General features: G+C 47.2%; 1 protein-coding gene across 1 annotated transcript in view; it reads right to left on the minus strand.

Moving 5' to 3' along the window:
* LOC136387016 (proprotein convertase subtilisin/kexin type 6-like) overlaps window positions 1–24,156 on the minus strand; it is an 89,512-nt gene that overhangs the window by 63,157 nt on the left and 2,199 nt on the right. The window contains 1 exon segment of the mRNA XM_066358090.1: window positions 23,717–23,986. Coding sequence (XP_066214187.1) covers window positions 23,717–23,986 — 270 coding nt within the window.

A 24,156-nucleotide genomic window follows, 5' to 3' on the forward strand; every position in this document is an offset into this window, starting at 1 on the left:
CACAACCAGGCTCGCCAAAAGAAACTCTTAAGGTAATACAATCAAAGACATTTACAAATCTTTCAGGGTTCATCTTCCCTCACTAGCCTAGAGGTATTTTACACTCAAGATTCCATAAAAGGGAGGAACTACAGCCAATGTAAGGTGGTCTGTAATTCTGCCTCCTATTGAAAGGAAAGAAGTTTCTCAGTTAACCTTTATTTTAGATTTAAAACTGAATGACCTATTGTTCTTGCAAGCCAGAAACTTCTACATTCTTCTCCCTCCTCTCCCTAAAGGAGGGATGGGACAGGAAATCCTGATAGGAAAGCCTGACCTTTCCTCCCAGAATATCAATATCAATGTTCAGCCTTTTGGTACCTTACAACACTATAAGCGAGCAAACATATATATGATATTTACAAACTTATTTGACCAACAAACATTAAATTAAAAAATACAAAATTTAATCAATGATAACCTTATAAAATAATTTCAAAGGAATGATGATGAAAATACTACTTCCAAGGCCAGGTTGCTCAAAGCTTCCAGGGCTGTGCTTTCTGAATCAAAGCTAAATATGCCCTGGGGCCATATTTGGCCAACAGGGCGCCATTTAATATTATCAAGAGCACAGGGATCCACCTGGATGTTAATTCCAGGCAGTGAATAGAAGGAACAGCTCCTCACAAGTACCTACAGTGTAGAGGACATTCCCCCAGGACACACAATGATCCTGCCTAAAAGCTCAACAGTATTCAGAAGACAAACCCTACCCACATGAAACAAGATAAAGAGGAACATAAATACAAACAGCAGGTTGGTTTGCTGATTTTACACGGGGAGCAGAAGCGTATGCCTTACTATCAATCCCGGTGCTCTTCTATCCTTGTGGCTGACTGTACCTCCTCCCAAATATCGCCCTCGCTCTTATCCCCTCTGTCCCGTCCCCCCTCTCCCTCCGCCCCGTTATCCCGCCCTGGGGATACCCTCACATTGATCCGAATTCTGCACCTCCCAACTCGAACAGCAGCCCCTGCTCAGAAGCCCCCACCTCAAGTCTGCCAACTTGCTGCCTCTTCCCCTGCACCTCATCTCAAACCGGCCTGGGCCCAATTTCCCTCCACCAACCCCGCCCGGCATCTCCGCCTTGGCCCCACCTCTCACCTCCCTCCAGGTCCGGCCTTAGCCCTCGAGACAGACTCTGCAGCTCACACATTACTTTAGTTTACAATGGTTTGTTTACATAAAAACAGCCATGAATCTGTTCACCTATACTTTAGCAAAATAAATTAACTGACACTCATAAAACTAAAAGCTGTCTTGGAAGACTTCTTCTTTAGAGACTATAAACAGGAGCCTCAACATAGGAGATATTCTGAAATGCAATAATCATAAATGGATGCGCAGAGTGAAAGGGAAACTGGGAAAACTTCTGTGCAGTGTGGAGAATAAAGGGTGATGGTGATTCCAAAGAAAATACAAGAATTTATAAATATGAATACGCCTGACCTGTGGTGGCACAGTGGATAAAGCATCGACCTGGAATGCTGAGGTCCCCGGTTCAAAACCCTGGATTACCTGGTCAAGGCACATATGGGAGTTGATGCTTCCTGCTCATCCCCCCTTCTCTCTCTCTCTCTCTCTCCTCCTTCTCTCCTCTCTAAAATGAATAAATAAAAAGTCTTTAAAAAAAAAGAAAGCAGAAACTAAAAATATATATATATATATATATATATATATATATATATATATATATATATATATGAATACGACATTAATTCTTTCTCACAATCACAGAGAAAACCTACTGTGGAGCCCTCTTATATTAGGCAAACGTTGTATAAATAGATATTGTACAGCTGTTGTTATGATTGAGGGCAAAAGCCATCACTGCAAACAGTAGTGCTTCCTATCGATAGGCTTTATTCACTCGGTAATTCCAACTTTTCTTATACTTAATAAAAACTCCATAACGTAAACTCTCACTTACAGCAGAGTTACAAAAAAAAAAAAAAAAAGCAAGAAAACCTATCATTGAAATATATTCAACACACCTCTCTCATTCAGAGATGAACCGTCACTCCTTCAAAAACAATAGACACCCTGCTTCAAAAAAATCAATAAGGACAATAAAAAACCTTAAGTAAATGGCAGAGTGGGTTCCGCCTTCATAGAGGATCCGCTCTACTGTGCACCTGTGCTAATGAGTCATTCTTTGATATGCTCACAAGAGGGCGCCAGGGTATCGCACTGACAGCATATTTGAAAAATATTAGACTAGACTAGACTCAAGTGGTAACAAATAGAGACAATGTATCTTTCCCTCCAGGCAATTCCTCTAAACTCCACAACAAAAAAGTAACTACAGAGCCCTTATCGCTACAAGTTATCAAGTGCACTTAAAGGTAATAAAAACACTGCACACCAATATACAGGAAACTCAGTCTTTTCTGCTGTAAGGCCAGGAGCCACCATAGTGGCCATTCACATGCAGGTTCCCATTGGATTCGGGCAGACGGTAAAGAAATGGTGGAGTTGGAGGATAGTGGGCCATCAAGACAAGCAAACCACAAAAGAAGACAAGGGAAAAGCAGAAAACCAGCTTTTCCCAAGAAGGGCAAGGCATCAGGGAAGCCCCTGCAATTGCGATAGCAGGAACTGTGTGAGCCAGCTCCTGGTCTGTCCCACTTTATAGTGTACAAAACCAAAAACCCTTAATCCAATATATAAACAAGGAAGTCTCTGATACAAAGCCACTTACCCAAGGCATAATTGGATTCCTCATGAGAGTGCACAACCCAGATCATACAATCAGTCAAGGGTGTGGGGAAAAGCCCAGTCTTAAAACTAAACCCTAGGCTACAATGACCCTGCCTGCCCACAGTCCATCCCCCACACCCAACACAAACGACAAGCGAGCAAACACATATATCATATTTACAAACTCATTTGACCAACATTCCAACCCTTTTGCTCGCTTTACAATCTAAACCACAGGTATCTTCCATGATGGTCACTGTGCAAGGAGTGGGATACATTGCATAAACAGAGATAGTACAAATACGGCAATAGGATTAACAGATCAAAAGCTATGGACGAAATGAGAGAGCTGTCACCAGCACCAAGAGAGGCAAATCTTTTCCCTCTGGCAGAATACAGGCCAGAGTTTTGTCTGCAGACAGCACCGTAGCTGGCACCAGAGGCTGCCCTGAGCGGGCATACCAAACCTTATTGGCCAATACACCAGCATCTGCTGGTTCTATGTGTAGTAAAATAGGAGAACTCATTATTGGCCATAAAGAAATTACAAAGGTGCCCTTCATAATGCTGTCCCCTTGAGTACTCAAGGTATAATACACTTCTACCTTAGGTGGCCAGGTGCTGGTTGCGCAAGGAGTTAACTGGAGGTCCACCTCTAACCCCTTTCCCCTTGGTGCCAACAAGGCCACACATCTCAGATGGGGGGCCTGCCTGTACAGTCCAGGGCCAAGTCCATGGAAGCCATTGTCCTTTAAGAAGGGCTGTTGGAGCAGGCAAGAGTACGTTGCCCTGCTGTCCGAAACGTGGCTTGAGGAAAATGTCCTTGGTGCATATCTGCAACTGAATGGGGGCAGCTGTCTGATGCAGGAGGGCCTCTACTTGAGCTGGGCTTCTCCGTCGAGGTCATTCAAAATCCGAAGTACTGTCCATAAGCGGCTATTCCATCCAGTAAGAGAGCCGGTGCCCCCCTCCTGTCACAGTCCCTGCTTTAAGAGTCCATTATACCGCTCAGTGATACCAGCATCCTGGGGGTGGTAGGGAACATGGTACTTCCAGTCTACCCCCAGCTTTTGAGCCCATAGCCTCACCGTTGAACCAGTGAAGTGGGTACCATTGTCACTTTCAAGGACCAGCGGTCACCCGTATGCAGCACTCAGGTGGTCCAGAGCCTGTATGACTGCCCTCTGGTCAGGGTTACGAGCGGGGTAAGCAGAAAGCAGCCTGGTGGCAGTATCTACACAAGTGACTGCATACTGGTACCCTTCTGACTTTGGTAAGGGTCCAATGATGTCTATCTGCCATTGTGTCAGTGGGACATGACCCCTCTGGATCTGTCCAGGTGACACCAGTGGTCTCCGAGGGTGTTCCTTGGAACATACTGCACATTGCTCACAGGTTGCAAGTACCTCTGCATAGGACACAGGCAAGTTCCAAGCCTTAACCGTAGCCCACATAGTTTTCTGTCCTGCATGGAGCAGGCGCCGGTGGAGCCACTGTGCCACATCACCTGCAGGTGCAGTCTCCAACCATCGCACACTTGCCAACGTATCTGCCTCATCATTCCCAGGATGGGCTAGAGGGGCATGCCCTGTGACATGATATACTGTCACCTGCTTCTGGTGTCCTATTTCCCATAAGTCCTGCCACATGGCCTGACCCCATAATGGACGGTGCATTACCATCCACTGGTTAATGTGCCAAGTAGCAATCCAAAGGGTCAGTCCACGATAGACAGCCCAACTGTCAGTACAGATCACCAGAGGTGAAGGTTCATTATGGGCAACTAGCCAAACAGCTCTTAATTCTGCCCATTGGCTGCTTTGGCCTGTACCCGTGTCCATCCAAATAGTCTCAGTGGCCGGACGGAAGGCAATAGCTGTCCATTTGGCAGGTAGGCCCCTGCTGGAACCATCAGTATACCAGGCATCCTCGGGGATGGGCACCCGCCCCTCCCGGTAGGGACTGACCTCAGGTTCTGCCTCCTGAGCCCCAGTTACACCTGACTCTAAGGTCGCATAGGTGACTGGACCCAAGACTTCCTGCAGTTCTTCACTCAATGGGCTGGTGCTAAGAACACAGTGTTGTTGCAGGTAGGCACCTCACTTGGCCAGGGTGGACATTTGGGCCATACCACTACGTGGTTTAGTTGCCCAATCTCTCACCCATCCAGCTATAGGGTATGTTGTTTTGACTGTAACTGGTGTTGTGGTTGTAATACTCTCAGTTGCCAGGAGGGCAGCATACACAGCTGCCAGCTGCTTCTCTACTAATGAGTAATGAACTTCAGCACCTTTCCACAATTGGGACCAAAATCCAATAGGTTGCCCTAGGTGCTCTGTCCACTGCCACAAGCCCCATCCAAACCCCTCTGAGGTTACATGAATATCCAGCTCACAGGGACTGGCAGGATCAAACACATTCAAGGCCTGTGCTACCTTGACAGCTCTCTTAGCAGCTGCAAATGAACCTTGCACCTGCTCAGTCCAATCCCAGCGAACCCCCTTTCGAATAAGGTTGTACAAAGGGCATAGTAACTGAGCCAAATGTGGTATAAATGCTCGCCAATACCCCAACAAACCTAAGAATTCCTGTAACTGTTTTACCATAGTGGGCATGGGGTATGCTTGAATCTTATCTATAACTGCGTCAGGGATAACTTTTGTCTTACCCGACCAGACAACTCCAAAGAATTTAACAGATAACCCAGATTCTTTTAATTTGTTCTCGTTAACTGCCCAGCCACATGCTTTCAAATGGGATAGCAGGGTAGGGACTACTTGCTCCAATTCTGGAAGCGAATCACTAGTTAGCATAATATCATCAATATAATGGTACATGCGGACTACCTCTGGCTGTTTCCATTTAGCCAGGTCAGCAGCCACCAGCCCATGGCACAAGGTGGGGCTATGCAAATAGCCCTGGGGTAACACTGTAAAGGTCCATTGTCTCCCTTCCCAACTGAAGGCAAATTGGTCTTGACTCTATGCAGCTATATCAATAGAGAAAAAAGCATTGGCCAAGTCTGCCACAAAGTGGTATGTCCTCAACTCATGGCTTAGCCGATCCATCATGTTAGCTATCAAGGGAACAGCAGCGTGCAAAGGGGGAACAACTTTATTAAGTTCCCTGTAATCTACTTTCATTCTCCAGGTTCTATCTGCTTTGCACTCAGGCCATACCGGGGAGTTGTAAGGACTGTGTGCTGGCTGGATAATCCCTACATTTTCTAATTCGACGATTGTTCCTGTGACTTCTTCATAACCACCTGGCAGGCGGTACTGCTTGGTGTTAGTCACACACCGAGGGATGGGTAATTGCAAAAGGGAATGTGATGCGTGTCCCCGCAATACTGCCTTCACAACCCTGATCCGCAGCTGGAACTCCCCAGCTGTAGTTTCCAACCACAGTCCTTGCAAGACATCTACCCCCAAAATATATTCAGGAATAGGAGATACATACAACTTATATGACTTAGGAGGCAGTCTTTCTATCACCAATGGAATAGTTATTGGCTTCACTTGAACAGTTTGGCCCCCATAACCGTCAATGGCCACTGGGGTCCCAGCAGACCGCTCTGGGTTCCCATACAGGAGGGAACATTCTTCACCTGTATCCATCAAGTCCAACACCCATTTTACATTGGAAGGGGACCAGTGGATATCCAGTTCCACGTGTGGCCTCCGGTCCCCACCCACCCCCATTAGACGGGTCCCTCGGCCCTTTTCCTATTCAAACTGGTACAATGGGTCTTGGGAGTTCTCCTCTCCCTTGGCCATCTCTATCATATAATCTTGTAACTGAGCGGTGTGCGCACCAAACGTTTTATTGGTAGCTGCTGGGGCCTGTCGTCTCAGTGGCTGGAACTTCTGTTCTGGTTTAAGGTGCCGCCAAAGCTCCAAAAGAATTTTATTAGACTGGCCATCCAATTTCCTTTTATCTGCTCCAGCCACAATTAAGTCTACCCACATCTGTGTTTGGGTAACCTTTACAGGCCCGTTAACCTTGTTAGTTGGGGGGAAAACATAGGCAGCAGCCCTCACTGCTTTATGATCCCGAGCAGCCTCCAGCTCTCCCAAATCTGCTACCATCTGTGTAACTGCATTGATGGGCTGCCCCACATAGGGGCCCAAGATAGCCACAAGTGACCCAAAAAGGGCTGACGGGGTGCTACCAAGGACAAATTCCCTCATTTTTGCCGTAAACACTTCCTCATCTGGCCCATGAGACCCAGGGTTGAAAATAGCATTCTTCATACCTAGTTCTCTAAGGACCTTTACCAACTCACTGTAGCACTGCCACCGACTCATTGCCCCCGGCAATTCTCCAGCATTCTGCCAGACCATACGAATGGCAGCCATCACCCATTCTAATAGGGTATGGTCTTCTGGGTTGCCATGGCTGTTCTGAAGATGCTGCCTCAAGGAAGAGTGTGTGGTAATGGCAGCCAATTTCTCCATTTCTGTTCCAGAGAGCATGATGCCATCGTCCCCTATATCCCATAATCGTAGTAACCAGGTTACCAAGGATTCAGTAGGTTTCTGCCTAAATTGTGCCCTCAACTCCATCAGCTCTGCCTGGGTATAGGGCCAGACCACAGAGTGTTCCATTACCTGGGCAGGAGGCTGTGGCTGCCCCTGAGGGACTCTTTGTTGCTGGGTTTTTACCTTCTTGGCAACAACTGGTCGGGCTTTCAATGTGCATATGGCAGCTTCAGCCTGAGCCTTCTCATCCTCAGAAGAGGAGTCGCAAGCGCCTGCTCCTGCTGACTCAAAGCAAATCCACCTGCATGGATGCTGCTTCTCCTTTGGTGACTGTTTAGGCTCCTGTGGCTGCTGGCTTTTGGCCAGAGCTGAGACTCGAGCTCTTGAATCCACAGTTGTTTCTCCAACAACTGCCGGTGAAAACGGTCAGCTTCCAGGGTACACTGCAACTCACGAACCCGTAATTTCTTCTCCAGTGCTCACTCCAATTCCAGCCTTTTCTGCTGTTCTATTTGAATTCATACTGAAGCTCTTGACCTCGGGCAGCTTCTCGCACAGAACTCCTGGTTTCCTCTTGAGTAAAAAACACGTAGCCCATGGTCCCTAAAAGGACAGCCATGGGGAGCCATAGCAGCAACCAGTACTCTATCCCACCCATCACGGGTGGCAACCTCATACCAATCCCTGAATCCTGAAGGAAACTATGCCAGTTGTAAGGCCAGGAGCCGCCATTGTGGCTATTCACATGCAGGTCCTCATTGGATTCGGGCAGACGGTAAAGAAATGGCAGAGTTGGAGGATGGTGGGCCATCTTATTTATTGGTGTCTCACCAAGACAGACAAACCACAAAAGAAGACAAGGGAAAAGCAGAAAACCAGCTTTTCCCATGAAGGGCATGGAATCAGGGAAGCCCTTGCAATTGTGATAGCAGGAATTGTTTGAGCCAGCTGTTCGTCTGTCTCACTTTATAGTGTACAAAACTAAAAACCCTTAATCCAATATACAAACAAGGAAGTCTCTGATACAAAGCCACTTACCCAAGGCATAATTGGATTCCTCATGAGAGTGCACCACCCAGATCATACAATCAGTCAAGGGTGTGGGGAAAATCCCAGTCTTAAAACTAAACCCTAGGCTACAACGAACCTGCCTGCCCACAGTCATATTTACAAATTCATTTTACCAAGACCTGCACACATAAGCATACAAATATTGAATGACTTACGACCTGTGTAATTTATGGACATTTGACTTTACGATCATAATCACTAGCCACAACTGATCCACGTCTGGCAGCACAAGTGTTCCCCAGCTGGGCATATGACAGTGTGGACCAGCTTCTGGAAGCACTACCATCTCTGCATGCACCATTTCAACTGTTATTCCAGACTCGGTACAGCAATTTGTGTTTTGTGTCCTGGATATTTTTCATCAAACCCCTCCCAAGATGTCTACCAAGAGGAAAATGTCTTTGCAAATATTAAAACAGTTGTACTGGTAATTCAGTGTTTTACTGAAACCTGATGAATGTAAAAATAAGGAACAAAATGGTGTAGAGATGATACAAATGGCATAAAATGAACAAAGAAATTAAGATATATAACAATAATGAAAGAAAATTATGGTAAAATATGACTTAAAGATTTCTATAACATCATTTCACAGTACTCTACATATAGCCTACTCAACTTACAACCAAATCGTGTTACGACCGGTCTGTCAGAAGCAATCATATATGTAAGTCGAGCACTAGCTGTAAAGAAAACCTGACAGTCCCCCACTTTCTCACTTTCCTTCAGAACCCACGTTAGTACATTGAATGCATCTCACCTTCATGCCACCTGGGCGACCACTTCCCTTGGAGACTGGACGGGGGTCCCCACATCTTCACACCGCAGGGCCAGACTGCACGGTACCTGAGCTGACCATGTCTTCTCCCCACTGCCTACCTCCCACCTCTTTCCTGCGCCTAGGGCCTCGGGGGCCGCCATGCCCCTTACCATTCTTCTAGGTTTCAGGGACCCATTGAAATAGAAAAAAACAAGGATTTTATAAAATTAAAAATCAACTCTTAAAAAAAAAACTATTCATATAATACAAATACAAGCCAGAAATGGAGAAAACATCTTTACTCACTATGTACCTGATGAAACATTTCTCTTCCACAAACTGACAAAACTACAATGCATTTCTGATCAATATTCACATGGTACTCTAAAACAAATAGCCCCACTGCAAATGAATTAGTATCTAAACAGACTCCAGGTGGAAGAACACAGTGTAAACAAGAAAGGGTTCAGTGGAATGGGACCTCCTCCTGATCCGATAGAAATTCACAAATTGAACAGGTTGAGGTGGGAACTCACACCCTTGGGAGCTCACTTCTTTACAAAAAGGCTTCTCTTTGCCATCACTGAGCTGTGTCTGGCCACTCTGTGCATCAATAGGATCATACCTTTGACCTGCCCCCTAACAGTCCCCTCCTGCAAAATGGTGAGAGGACAGACTCTTCCCTAGTTGCTCATCCCATCCGGCTCTGAGTCTCAGGCCCTCATGGAATCTTCCCTCCTTTCTTTTATTTCACATGCATTAAAGAAATTACCTCTCTCGCTCTCTCACACACTCTCTCTCTCCACACTCTAAAATAAATAAAACAAATGAACAAACAAACAAATAATTTTTTAAAAAAGACTGTATTTGCCTGGTAAAAGCACATATGGGAGTTGATGCTTTCTTCTCCTCCCCCTTCTCTCTCTGTCTCTGTCTCTCTCCACTCTCTAAAATGATTTTTTTAAATAAAATAAATAAATAAAAAAGAAATTGCTACACTGAGAGTCTCTGCAGGATTGAAGATCTTCATCGCAAATGTTAAGTCACTTAAGTTCAAATAAACTCCTAAAAAATCCCGTTTTCATGTTTCCTATGTTGAGAAGAACAACTACCTAACCTTGCAAAAATAAGCTCTGACTGATATATAACATCAGGAAATGACAACTTCAGACTACAATAATATGGCACCCACACCTATTAGAATGGCTAAATTCCAAATATGAACAGTCCCTATGTTCTCATGAATTCACTGTTTAATTCCTGGATGTCCCCTGAGGATTGAGCCTACACATTTGGTGTATCAGAATGACACTCTACCTAACTGAGCTACCCAGTCAGGACATAACCATGGCTTTCAACCAACTCTTTCATTTAGGGTTAGAAAATACACTAAGGTATTTTTCACCGCCGAGAAAGAAGGAAGGGGCCGAAGCCACAAAGTGTGGAATAATAAAAGGCTTTATTTAGTACAGAGTGCTACCCTCATGATGAGGTTCTCTGGTCCCAGGGGACAGAGACCAGAGGAGTCGCAATGTGTGACCAGCGTGAGAGATATTTAAAGGGTCCCTAGGGTGGTCGAGCTAATATGACGTGGTGAAATCTCACTGGCTGACAGAGGTGTCACTCTTTTCCAAAGGGCTCCTGGGAAGTTTCTTTTGGCGCACTTGGTTGTGGGCAGTCCTAGCCAAAATTCCCAGGAGGGCCTGAGTTCCCCACAGGACCATTCCTTATTATTCACTGACCTTACATTCTGACCTTTTGTGTTAAATAGAATATAGGCGCCGTTTATTCATCTGGCTACTTCCCGCTGATTAGGGGCATCATGGGGCGAGGGAGATCAGAAGGTGGTGGCTTTGAAGGGTATCAGGAGGAACATCTGTTTGGCTGTGACTGGAGAAACTTTGCGAATGCGGTCCTGTAAGAATTTAAAAAGAAGAGGAGTAATAGGAAGATTTGCATGGTCCAGCCCTTTGGTGAGCTGGAAATGGATGGAGCCCAGTGGTTCCAACTTCCAGTGGTCCTGTATAGAGGCAAGCTTGAGGCAAAACTGCATGTCAGGAGTAGCATAAAAAGGGGAAAGGAAAGGGTACCATCCATTCCCATAACCAAGACCCATGAGGGAACTAGAGGTCCAGAGTGTGACGGCAAAACAGAGAAGGTAGCCCCCGTGTCCACAAGAAATGAGATGGACTTACCCACTAGTTGCAGCATACCCTGGGTTTTCCGAGTCCAGGCCATGTCCTAGGAGTTTGAGTGATGCACCCACCTGGCTGGATTGGCCTCCCCATTCGAGTGGCTTGTCCTCCACATAGAGGCGCCGAGAAAAAGCTTGTTGCCCAAAGGGGCAATCACTCCACCAGTGACCAGACTGCTTGCAGTCAGGGTAAGGCTCAGTGGGCAGCCACAGGCAGGGGCTCTTCTGGGACCAGTGACCCTGCTTGCCAGACTTAAAGCAAGCTGCTGGTGGGATTTCTATTTGTGTCTTGAATTTGGGTCAGGCGCTTCCTGTGCCTTGCTGCTGTTGCTTTGCCAGCCTCAGGGCTGCCACAAGAGTCTGGGTTTGGAGTGTTACCTTTTGCTGCATGTGGGCCTGGCGAATAGCCTTGGCCTGTTTCTACTAGTTGGGAGCATTAAAAGCTTTAAATGCGTCCCTGGCTGGTTGGCTCAGTGGTAGAGGGTCAGCCTGGCGTGTGGAAGTCCCGGGTTTGTTTCCCAGCCAGGGCACAAAGGAGAGGCACCCATCTGCTTCTCCACCCCTCCCCTCTCCTTCCTCTCTGTCTCTCTCTTCCCCTCCCACAGCCAGGGCTCCATTGGAGCAAAGATGGCCCAGGTGCTGGGGATGGCTTCAAAGCCTCTGCCTCAGGCAGTAGAATGGCCCTGGTTGGAACAGAGCAATGCTCCAGATGGGCAGAGCATCGCCCCCTGCTGAGCATGCCGAGTGGATCCTGGTTGGGCGCATGCGGGAGTCTGTCTGACCACCTCCCCTTTTCCAGCTTCAGAAAAATACCCCCCCAAAAAACAAAAAAAACCTTTAAATACCATGTTCACAGTCTCGGATAGGGTTTGGGGGTTAGGATAAAAGGAGGGGGGCTCCTAGGGAGCTGGGCACCCAGATCTTGCCAGGAAATGCTGGAGCCAAAGGCAAGACAGAGCCAGAACTTCCTGCAAGTTGATTGGGGTTGGGCCTTGGGGTCCTGCAAACCAGTGTAAGAGCCGATGGTAGGTGGAGAATGGCCTGATGGAGGAGGGGTTTAAGAACACAGTGGAAAATGGAGGGGCCCCTGGCCAGCAGGGGAGGAGAAAGAGAGACTAGTAGTGGTGAATAAGAAACAGGATTTTGCAAAGGGAGGCGAGGGAGCTCTCTGAGGGAAGAGAACAGAGCGAAAGAGGTCCACAGAGGGACCAGAGAAAAGTCCCGAGAAAGCGGCGCCCCCGGGGGTCAGGCAGGAGGAGAAGAGAGTTGGGATTCTGTGGAGAAGGAAAGATCAGGAGTAGAGGTTTTAGGTGAGATTTCTCTGGCCAGAATAAGGCCTCCGTGTAGAACAAGTGGCACAGAGATTAAGGACGGGTGCACGAATAATTAGAAGTCCTGAATGTAAGAGATCTCCAATCAGCTCCCAGCTTTTTTTGGCAATAGTTAAATTGGTGAGGTTGTTAAAACTGGAAGTCCCTTCAGGAGGCTAATTCAGTGGGTTCTGTGGCCTGGCCACAGCAGAGAAGAACAATTTTTTCTTCTTTAGGGAGTGAGATTCCTGTGCCCCCGCGGCCACCCTCAGTCCTCGGAGTGATCAGATTTGAGTATCAGTGTCCCAAAACTCAAGCTCTGGCTATGAACAGATAAGGTAAAGTGGATGTGCTCAGGACGTCTCCACAGGCACATGCACTCAAAGCAGAAAGAGATTCCTGACAAAGCTAAGGTTTCCAGACAGGGAGTCTCAGCAGAAAGAACTCCAGGGTGGCTGGAGGCAGGGGACTTACCGCACCTTGTGCCGAAGTGGGTGGAAGGTCAGAGATCCTGGTTCATTCTCAGAGGGCAAGGGAAGAGTAGCGGTCTTTGCAGACTTCAAACTCCTCCGGGTTTTTCAGAACCAAAATGTAAGGTATTTTTCCCTGCCGAGAAAGAAGGAAGGAGCTGGAGCCATGAAGTGTGGAATTAAAAAAAGGCTTTATTGAGTAAGAGCACTTCCCATCCGACGAGGTCCTCTGGTCCCGAGGGACAGAGACCAGAGGAGTCGCAAGGTGTGACCCGCGTGAGAAATATTTAAAGGGTCCCTATGGTGGTTGAGCTAATATGATGTGGTAAAATCTCACTGGCCCTTTTCCAAAGGGGACCTGGGAAGTTTCTTTTGGCACACTTGGTTGTGGGTGGTCCTAGCCAAAATTCCCGGGAGGGCCTGAGTTCTTCACAGGACCATCCCCCATTATCCATCGACCTTACAAATACCTCTTTCAGAAACAATAGATTCCCGCACAAAAAAAGAAAATTAGTACAGAGATAAAAATCATACTTAAGCAGGTAAGTGGGTCGACCACTGACAGATAATATCTACCCGTGTTCCTACTGACCTCCATCAACGTATTCCCAAGATACACATGACCTAACAGCAGAGATGCACACTGAGAGCATCTTGAAGTTTCCAAATTGCACTATAGAGCAAATGACAACAAACTTCAAAGATTTGAAATTACATAACCCATGTTTCCTACTCTCATAACAGTTCACCTTGAAATCATTATTAACAGATAAACCAGGAAGTACTTATACTTACAGTTATTAAATACCATTTTAAATAACCTGCAATATACATTATAATTGGAATTCTAAAATTATTTCAACTGAAAGATAATTATAAAAAAATAAAAATAAATAAACCCATTGGGCCCTGACCAATGTCTCAGTGCATGGAGTGTTCTCCCTGTGTGCCAAGGTTGTGGGTTCCAGATTGGTCTCAGAACCAATAATTAGAATCCTCATAGCCCCCTCAAGATTATCCCCAAAGTGGCTGCCTGCCCTGCTGTTAAGCAGGAGTGTCCCCCTGCATGAGGAAGTTGAATCTGGGATGCCTGATCAACATAAAGCTTGGGCTCTACTGAGACAGGGGAGCACTAGGAAGCCTCATCTCTCTGAGGAGGGTGTGAACAAAAAAGGGGCCACATGCTGAACCTGAAAAGCTCAGGGGAGGCTTGCATGGTGGCCTTAATAACTCAGAGACCTAAAATAACCACACAGGATGGTCTGAAATTACAACTTTTTCTTTTTTTTTTTTTTTGCAACAGAGACAGAGAGAGTCAGACAGGAAAGGAGCGAGATGAGAAGTATCAATTTTTCATTGCAGATCCTTAGTCATTCATTGATTGCTTCCTCATAGGTACCTTGACTGGGTGAGGAGGGGGATACAGCAGACTGAGTGACCCCTTGCTCAAGCCAGCAACCTTGGGCTCAAGTTAGTGAGCCTTGCTCAAACCAGATGAGCCCGCACTCAAGCTGGAGACCTTGGGGTCTTGAACCTGGGTCCTCTGAGTCCAAGTCCGAAGCTCTATCCACTGTGCCACCGCCTGCTCAGGCTAAAACTTTCTAACTAAAACAGTCCATGGTGAGTAGTCATGTCCTAGGGAGGTATTTTTCTCTAACAAATGTCAAAGGCTTACTTAAATTGAGCCTATCTGTTGTCTTTTGCATCTACAATGAGGTACCTGTTAATGGCACCAAAGAAAACTCAGGTCCAAGGTAGCTTTTCAGGTGAGAAAGAATTCAGGAAAGAGACAGGGTGCAGTGTTCAAGCAAAACAAGCAGTTTATTAAGCAAAGCTGTGTACTTCGTGTAAGGTATTTTTCTCCACCAAGAAGGAAGGAAGGGACCAGAGCCACCAAGTGCGGAATAACAAAAGGCTTTATTGAATACAGCGCATCCCCGCCCAGCGAGGTTCCCTGGCCTCGAAGAAAGAAAGATGGAGGAGATGGAGGCCAGGGAAGTCGCAAGGATTAAGCTGCATGGGAGACATTTAAAGGGTCCCTCTAGGGAAGTCAAGCTAATATGACGTGGTGAAATCTCATTGGCTGGCAGACAGTTGTTTTTTTTCCAAAGGGTTCCTGCGAAGCTTCTTTTGGTGCGCTTGGTTGTGGGCGGTCCTAGCCAAAGTTCCCAGGTCTGGGTTCCCCATGTGACCATCCCCCATTATCCACCAACCTTACACTTGGCACAAGGCACAAGTGGGCAACTCAGCTAATCTGAGCACCACTACCTATTGGGGTCCTGGAAGTCATATACTTAACTAACTTCCAAGGCTCCCTTTTGCTGATACTCTGACCAACGTAGTGTTTCAAAGCCATTTGGACATCTGGTGATTTTGTCCTGGCAGACTGTATGAGTGCTGACTCCCTCCTTCAGTGGGTGAGATAAAACCCCTTTGTTCCCCCTCCCCTTTTCCTGCCCTGGTGCCTGTTATCCTACCTAACAATAGCATGCCTTTGAAATGTAAGGGTAACTTTTTCCTGCACTCCTCAGAGCAAGCATATCACCAGAGCAGAAGCCATCCACCCCCGTTGTTATCACGGTCATTGTTAGCACCCTTATTACTGCCCACGTAAAAGAAATTTAATTATATACATTTTTACTTTTAACCACTCTCACAGATTTCTCTGCTTTGCGTTCTCGTTCTTGGTCTCCCTAATCTGTCACTAATCAATTTCATGTAACCCCCTTGTCTTCTGCTTTGATTCTGATGTACAAAATACAGGGCAAAATGCCATTTAACAAATCATTTTATTAATCCACTGAGACTTGGACTACTAGCAATTGTCGACAGTTTGGCTCAAATAAACTCATAAAAATTCTACAGGGGCCCTGGCCGGTTGGCTCAGCGGTAGAGCGTCGGCACGCAGGGTTCGATTCCTGGCCAGGGCACACAGGAGAAGCACCCATTTGCTTCTCCACCCCCCCTCCTTCCTCTCTGTCTCTCTCTTCCCCTCCCACAGCCAAGGCTCCATTGGAGCAAAGATGGCCCGGGCGCTGGGGATGGCTCCTTGGCCTCTGTCCCAGGCGCTAGAGTGGCTCTGGTCATGGCAGAGTGACACCCCGGAGGGGCAGAGCATCGTCCCCTGGTGGGCAGAGCATCGCCCCTGGTGGGTGTGCTGGGTGGATCCTGGTCGGGCGCATGCGGGAGTCTGTCTGACTGTCTCTCCCCGTTTCCAGCTTCAGAAAAAAAAAATTCTACAGGTTTTGACGTTACTTAAGTTGACAAGAGAAACATTGGGGGGCGGGGAAAGTCTCCCTCCCCTCACTAGAGAGGCTGTCCCTCTATAGAAACATCTCCTGGGATGGTCCGCCCCTCCCTGGAAGGAGAGCCACTCTACAGACGAAGGGACCCTCACTGGGAAGGTCACCAAATCCTAGGAGGGAGACCCTCTCCAGGGAGTTACCCCTCTCCGGGGAGAAAGCTTCTAAGGCGAGGATGGAGCTCCTTTCCAGGGACTGACCCTCCCACAGGGAGATGTCCTGCCCTCGCCAGAGTTCGCCATCCGGAAGAGAGAGAGAGAGAGACCCAGCTGTTCAGCGCCGGCCACCCCGCCCCTCGCAGTCCGTGCCCCTCCCCGTCCTGGGCTCTGCGCGCTCCTTGGCCCTCCCAGTCCTGGCGGCCGGGGCGGGGGGCCAGGCAGAAAGGACCCCCACACACCCCCACCCCCGCCTCAGCAGTCTTCTGACTGCGAAGACGAAGACGGCCGGCTTTTCCTGTTCAGGGCGCGCTTCGGTTGGGCTTGGGGAGTGTTTGTCGCTGCTTGTTGTCCTCGACTCCGTGTGCGGCGCTGCGAGTGTGTGTGTGTGTGTGTGTGTGTGTGTGTGTTTGTCTTTGCTCCTCTGTTGGGCGCTACTGGTCTCCCAGTGTGTGTGTGTGTGTGTGTGTGCCTTTGCTCCTCTGTTGGGCGCTACTGGTCTCCCAGTGTGTGTGTGTGTGTGTGTGTGTGTGTGTGTGTGTGTGTGTGTGTGTATGTTTGTCTTTGCTCCTCTGTTGGGCGCTACTGGTCTCCCAGTGTGTGTGTGTGTGTGTGTGTGTGTCTTTGCTGCTCTGTTGGGCGCTACTGTTCTCCCAGTGTGTGTGTGTGTGTGTGTGTGTCTTTGCTCCTCTGTTGGGCGCTACTGGTCTCCCAGTGTGTGTGTGTGTGTGTGTGTGTGTGTGTGTGTGCCTTTGCTCCTCTGTTGGGCGCTACTGGTCTCCCAGTGTGTGTGTGTGTGTGTGTGTGTGTGTGTGTATGTTTGTCTTTGCTCCTCTGTTGGGCGCTACTGGTCTCCCAGTGTGTGTGTGTGTGTGTGTGTGTGTGTGTGTGTGTGTGTGTATGTTTGTCTTTGCTCCTCTGTTGGGCGCTACTGGTCTCCCAGTGTGTGTGTGTGTGTGTGTGTGTGTGTGTGTGTCTTTTCTGCTCTGTTGGGCACTACTGGTCTCCCAGTGTGTGTGTGTGTGTGTGTGTGTGTGTGTGTGTGTATGTTTGTCTTTGCTCCTCTGTTGGGTGCTACTGGTCTCCCAGTGTGTGTGTGTGTGTGTGTGTGTATGTGTGTCTTTGCTGCTCTGTAGGGCGCTACTGGTCTCCCAGTGTGTGTGTGTGTGTGTGTGTGTCTTTGCTGCTCTGTTGGGCGCTACTGGTCTCCCAGTGTGTGTGTGTGTGTGCCTTTGCTCCTCTGTTGGGCGCTACTGGTCTCCCAGTGTGTGTGTGTGTGTGTGTGTGTGTGTGTGTGTGTGTGTGTTTGTCTTTGCTCCTCTGTTGGGCGCTACTGGTCTCCCAGTGTGTGTGTGTGTGTGTGTGTGTGTCTTTGCTGCTCTGTTGGGCGCTACTGTTCTCCCAGTGTGTGTGTGTGTGTGTGTGTGTGTCTTTGCTCCTCTGTTGGGCGCTACTGGTCTCCCAGTGTGTGTGTGTGTGTGTGTGTGTGTGTGTGTGTGCCTTTGCTCCTCTGTTGGGCGCTACTGGTCTCCCAGTGTGTGTGTGTGTGTGTGTGTGTGTGTATGTTTGTCTTTGCTCCTCTGTTGGGCGCTACTGGTCTCCCAGTGTGTGTGTGTGTGTGTGTGTGTGTATGTTTGTCTTTGCTCCTCTGTTGGGCGCTACTGGTCTCCCAGTGTGTGTGTGTGTGTGTGTGTGTGTGTGTGTCTTTTCTGCTCTGTTGGGCACTACTGGTCTCCCAGTGTGTGTGTGTGTGTGTGTGTGTGTGTGTATGTTTGTCTTTGCTCCTCTGTTGGGTGCTACTGGTCTCCCAGTGTGTGTGTGTGTGTGTGTGTGTGTGTGTGTATGTGTGTCTTTGCTGCTCTGTAGGGCGCTACTGGTCTCCCAGTGTGTGTGTGTGTGTGTGTGTGTGTCTTTGCTGCTCTGTTGGGCGCTACTGGTCTCCCAGTGTGTGTGTGTGTGTGCCTTTGCTCCTCTGTTGGGCGCTACTGGTCTCCCAGTGTGTGTGTGTGTGTGTGTGTGTGTGTGTGTGTGTGTGTTTGTCTTTGCTCCTCTGTTGGGCGCTACTGGTCTCCCAGTGTGTGTGTGTGTGTGTGTGTGTGTGTGTGTGTCTTTGCTGCTCTGTTGGGCGCTACTGGTCTCCCAGTGTGTGTGTGTGTGTGTGTGTGTGTGTGTGTGTGTGTCTTTGCTCCTCTGTTGGGTGCTACTGGTCTCCCAGCCCACCTCAATTCTTCTGGTCTCCCAGTGTGTGTGTGTGTGTGTGTGTGTCTTTGCTCCTCTGTTGGGCGCTACTGGTCTCCAGCCCCTGTCTGGATCCAGAGGCGCACCTGAGGCCTTCTCACACCCACACCGCTGTTCCTCTCAAGTCTGGGTCTGACTCACACCTCAATTCTTCACCCGTGACCAGAACACACGCTGAATTTTGCTCCCAGGTCTCCACTACCGGGCACCCCTGCAGCCCCTAACATGTTCACTAGAGCATGGGTGGAGATTTTGCTGTCTGTCCTGACTACTTTCCTGGGGCCCCCACTCTGTTTGTTCCTCGCACACTGGACTGGAGCCAGACTGGAGATTTTGTCCTGAGGTCACTAGGACACCTACTTCCCCAGGCACCCCCTCTGCTCAATAGCTGACTGGAGCTGGGCTGAAGAATTCTCCTCCATGCCTTTTCTATCCCCTCTTCCCAGGGGACCCCATGCAACTCACACACCATTTGACACATAGGTGGATAGTAAGAAAAAAGACACCTACAAAGAAGGGCTGCTGGCAGTTAACTAGGGTCAATTTTTACTCCATTGATTTCAGAGAGGTAGAGAAGCATCAAGTCATTGTTCTACTTAGTTGTTCCATAGAGTTGTGAATTCACTGATTTAGGGATCAAACCTGTGACCTCCGTGTGTAAGAATGACGCTCTAACTACTGAGCCATCTGGCCAGGGTCTGGATTCAAATTTAAAACAGCAGCCTAAAGTCTTTCATGTATAAGCACTTCACATGCAAATTGCCCTTCAGGCAGAAGTTTGCACTAGCTTGCAAACTTTCTCTGCCATTGCACTTTTCAATTATAAAGTACTTCTGATTTCTAGAACACCATGGTTCCAGGACTTGAACTCATTTAAAAATGCTAAGAATCTTATTACTATTGTGCATAATCCTTAATAAACGTATTACAAAAATAATTTTTCTAACTCCTCACAATACCTTATTTATTCATGATGTTTATACAGCTAAAGCAAAGTAATTTTATTAGTGCACAATAGCTAATTTTCCTCGATAACACATGAGGATCGACTTAAAAATTATTACAAATCATAGAATTTATTAAACTGAGGTGGGAATAACATGCTGAAATAAATATCCTTTTTGTGTACAAACAGTAAATTGAAGATCTAATCAAAGAAAGGATCCAATAGAAACTGGACCGATAACCAAACTGAACACGAATGTACATAATTTGCATGAATGACATTTTAACATACTACCCAACAAAAGATATGTGAACAAGTAAAAATTCACACCCTATTCTTGGATACAAAAAGAAATATAAGGATATACATTTTCCAAAGTTGTCTATAAATATATTATGATGTGAATTACAATAGCAGGTAGGTTTTTTAAACTAAAATAAGCTCATTTTAAGTTCACTTGTTAAAGAATTGAAAACAAAATCCTAGAAAATAATGAATAGAAGCTAGCACAACAAGATGCAAAAATGTATTGTATTATGGAGCCACATTAATTAAAACAGTGGGGGAAATGTTATAAATAGATGAGTTGATGGAATAGAATAAAATGTAAAGTAACAGACTCAAATTCATATGAAATTTTTCTATGCTAAAGATGTATCCTTGCATCAATGGGAAAATATGTATTATATATTATATAATAAGTGGCATTGGGACCACTGAATGGGGAAAATGGTCCCAATGACATCATGTCCTCCACCAAAACCAATTCATTTTAATAACCATTCATAACTCAGATAAAACACTGGGAGCCACCTAAAACAGCAGAGTACAGAGATTAACAGGGAAAGAATGGGAAAAGATATGTTATGCAAAAATCAACCAAACGAAAATTATGTAATAACATACAATAGACTCACATGCAACAGCACTGCTAGAAATAAAGGGGAGCACTTCATAGCGGTAAGTTCAATATACCAGGAAGTTTCTAGTTTATACACACTTAGTAACGTAAATTAAATGCCTATAGAACACAGCTACAGAGCACACATCTTTCAGAACCCACAGACCTTCCACACACACATCCCCCCAAAAATCAGTATGGGTATAAAAAACTACATGAGCAACAAATTGGATTCAATACTCAGATCATCCACTATACTCAACAACTCTCCCTGTTAAACAGCACTAAGCTGTTTCTCCCAAAATGCACATCACAAGATGACAGCAGAGAAGCTCCCTTGGGATATTTCAAAAACTGACCATAGCATACTAAACAGCAAGTTTCGAGCAATTTAAAAATTTTAAATTAAAGTATGTTTTTTGATCTAATGTCAGTTAATGTGGAAATCAGTAACAAAAGGCACCTAGAAAGTCCTTATGTTTAAAAGTTATGAAATACACATCCACATAAAATTGCATCCAACATTCATAGATAATCCACTACAGCCAAATTTCCTGATGCACACTAAGCTGTTATTCCCAAGATGCACACGAGGTGGCAGCAAAAAACACACACTTAGAACGTTTTTTAAAGTAACCATATTGTTATTATAAAGCAAGTATCAAGGAAATTCAACGTATTAAAATTATATAAAGTATAAATAACCCCCAAAATATATAACCATCACAGTAACAAAATAATTTCAACTTAATAATAAAAATACAACTAACCAAATATGATGGGCAGATGTGCATTCTTAAATTCAAATATTAGAGAAAGAAGCTGAAAGTTCTCAAGATTTGTGTCCTTAAAAACCGAAAATAGACCCTGGCCGGTTGGCTCAGTGGTAGAGCGTCAGCCTGGCGTGTGGAAGTCCCGGGTTCGAGTCCCGGCCAGGGCACACAGGAGAAGCGCCCATCTGCTTCTCCACCCCTCCCCCTCTCCTTCCTCTCTGTCTCTCTCTTCCCCTCCCGCAGCTGAGGCTCCATTGGAGCAAAGATGGCCCTGGCGCTGCAGATGGCTCCTTGGCCTCTGCCCCAGGCACTAGAGTGGCTCTGGTCGCAACAGAGCGATGCCCCGGAGGGGCAGAGCGTCGCCCCTGGTGGGCGAGCCGGGCGGATCCCCGTTGGGCGCATGCGGGAGTCTGTCTGACTGTCTCTCCCTGTTTCCAGCTTCAGAAAAACAAACAAACAAACAAACCGAAAATAGTAAATTAAATTCACCAAAAATAGAAAAAACAAAATGTGTATGTAGAATTGTCTAGAAGGGTATATACTTAAAATAGTAGTTTACACCTTTTTGGAATAACTTAAATTTTTGTTATTAATCTGCAACAAAGAAAAACCATTTACATTTTGGAAGAAAATGTACTAGCAGAAACATAACAGGTGTCCCCAAACTACGTCCTGTGGGCCGCATGCAGCCCCCTGAGGCCATTTATCTGGCCCCCCCACTGCGCTTCCGGAAGGGGCATCTCTTTCATTGGTGGTCAGTGAGAGGAGCATTGTATGTGGCAGCCCTCCAACGGTCTGAGGGACAGTGAACTGGCCCCCTGTGTAAAAAGTCTGGGGACCCCTGACTGTTGTAGTAACACCTAAGCCTTTCTTTTGCTTACCCATCCTAGTCTTGTGTCAGTCAGTGGGGAATAAAATGTTTTTTTTTCTAATTATTTAGCCCTATTGGTTCTAAATCTTTTTTTTTAAGTGAGAGAGAGAACTGAAGTGAGAGATGAGAAGCATTAAGTTGTAGTTGCGACACTTCAGTTGTTCATTGATTACTTTCTCATGTGCTTTGACAGGGGGCTCAGGCCAAGCCAGTGAGCCTCTGCACAAGCCAGCAACCTTGGGATAATCCTGATCATCCTGCACTCAAGCCAGTGACCTCAGGGTTTCGAATTTGTGTCCTCAGCGTCCCAGGTCCACTGTGCCACCACCGGTCAGGCAAGGTTGAATCCTTATCAATATTCAGCCTGGTCCTGTCTACAGTCCCCCAAACACACTCATTTCTTCACTCCTCCAGTTGACAACTCTGGTCAATTCACACTCGTGTGAACTGTGCTTTCTGAGAGCTGTCCCTGGGGGAACTTCCTGCAGCCGGGCTCTGCTGCACGCCTGTCCCTGCGGCCATGGCTGATGGGACAAGGGAGCACGGGTGCAGGGCAGAGCAACCACAGGTGAGAAGCAGATACAGAAAGGCTGTTTGGGGGGTTGGAGGTTGCCCCAATTTCACCTGGAAGAAGTGCGTGTTTCTGTCGTTTGTCCCATCCACTGGAGAGGAGGACACTGCTACCCTGCAAAGAGGGTTCAGGGAACATGAGCGCTGGTCCCAAGGTTCCCAAGGCCCAGCTGTGCCCTTTTCTGAAATTCTGGGTCAGCCCTGAAATTCCAAAACAGTGTTTTTGTTTCTTCCTGTATCAGTTCTATTTGGGGCATTTCTGTCATTTGCAGCCTAAGGGTTCCCAGCGAGCCCAAGTGCCTGGCCCTGTCACGAGGCTGCGGTGAGAATGCGTGCAGCATGGAACCCGTGGGTGGGGGACTTCAGTCTGTGCAGAAACCCAACTCCATCCCCCTTGGCAGCTCTCGGTGAGGAGCAACCCGTGTGCTTCGACTCTACCCCACAAGCTCTCACATCTCCAGACTTCCTCCCATGCCTCTGTTACAGTGACGTGCCTAAAGCTCCAGGACTCCCACCCAGAATGACAATGGAGAGATCCAGAAACCCCAAATAAAGCCACTGCACACACTGGTCAGCACCCACGTCGATCATTGTGCCTCACAAATAAACACAGGCTCCTCAGCGGTGGGACGTTAACTCTTTTATTAATTTAAGGTTAACACTGTATTTGCTCTGTGGGTTTCCTCTTCGGAGTTGTGGGTTCAGTCAACACCTGCTGGTTTCCCCAGCTCACAGGGACAAGTCATATGTGTACAAAGGGGCAGCAGAACCAAATGGAGATGTACAAGCTTGAAAAAATTTAAGGCAAATGTTACTCCTGTCACAGGGAGTCGATCAAGCAGATTTGTGCATTTCAATGAAAATATATGAAATATTTGTCAAAATAATTAACATCAGTAAAAATCAGAACACACAGCTTATAAAATGCCTACACAGGTTTGGCAGAAAGAGACCCAAGTGCACCGCCAGGCTCCTGGGACAGTCGGACACAGGGACAGCCACCTGGAGAGCAAGTCTCTGCAGGAGCAGCGGCCACATCGGCTTCGGTAGCAGTTCCACAACCTGGGACGTGTCAGGTGAACAATTCTGGGCGAGAGGAATCGCTGGACCTGGGGCACCTTTGCTTGTCCTCGATGCCTCCTGCGGACACTCCTCAGGAAGCTCTGGGTCAGCTGGAGGTGGGCATTTGGGCCACGAGAGCCCTAGAGACACAGACAGAGGTGGTGACAGGGACACTGGGCTCACTCAAAGGAGAAGGCTCCGGGAAAGAGAGAACCTCCCCCTCGGGGTCTGGAATCTGGCTGTCTGAGCCCCCACAGCGATTTCAGAAGCCACTGACTAGGTAGAAAAAGAAGCTCTGTCCTCAGTGGTC

The sequence above is a fragment of the Saccopteryx leptura genome, unplaced genomic scaffold (genome assembly GCF_036850995.1).
Source record: "Saccopteryx leptura isolate mSacLep1 unplaced genomic scaffold, mSacLep1_pri_phased_curated manual_scaffold_43, whole genome shotgun sequence".
Classification (NCBI taxonomy): Eukaryota; Metazoa; Chordata; class Mammalia; order Chiroptera; family Emballonuridae; genus Saccopteryx; species Saccopteryx leptura.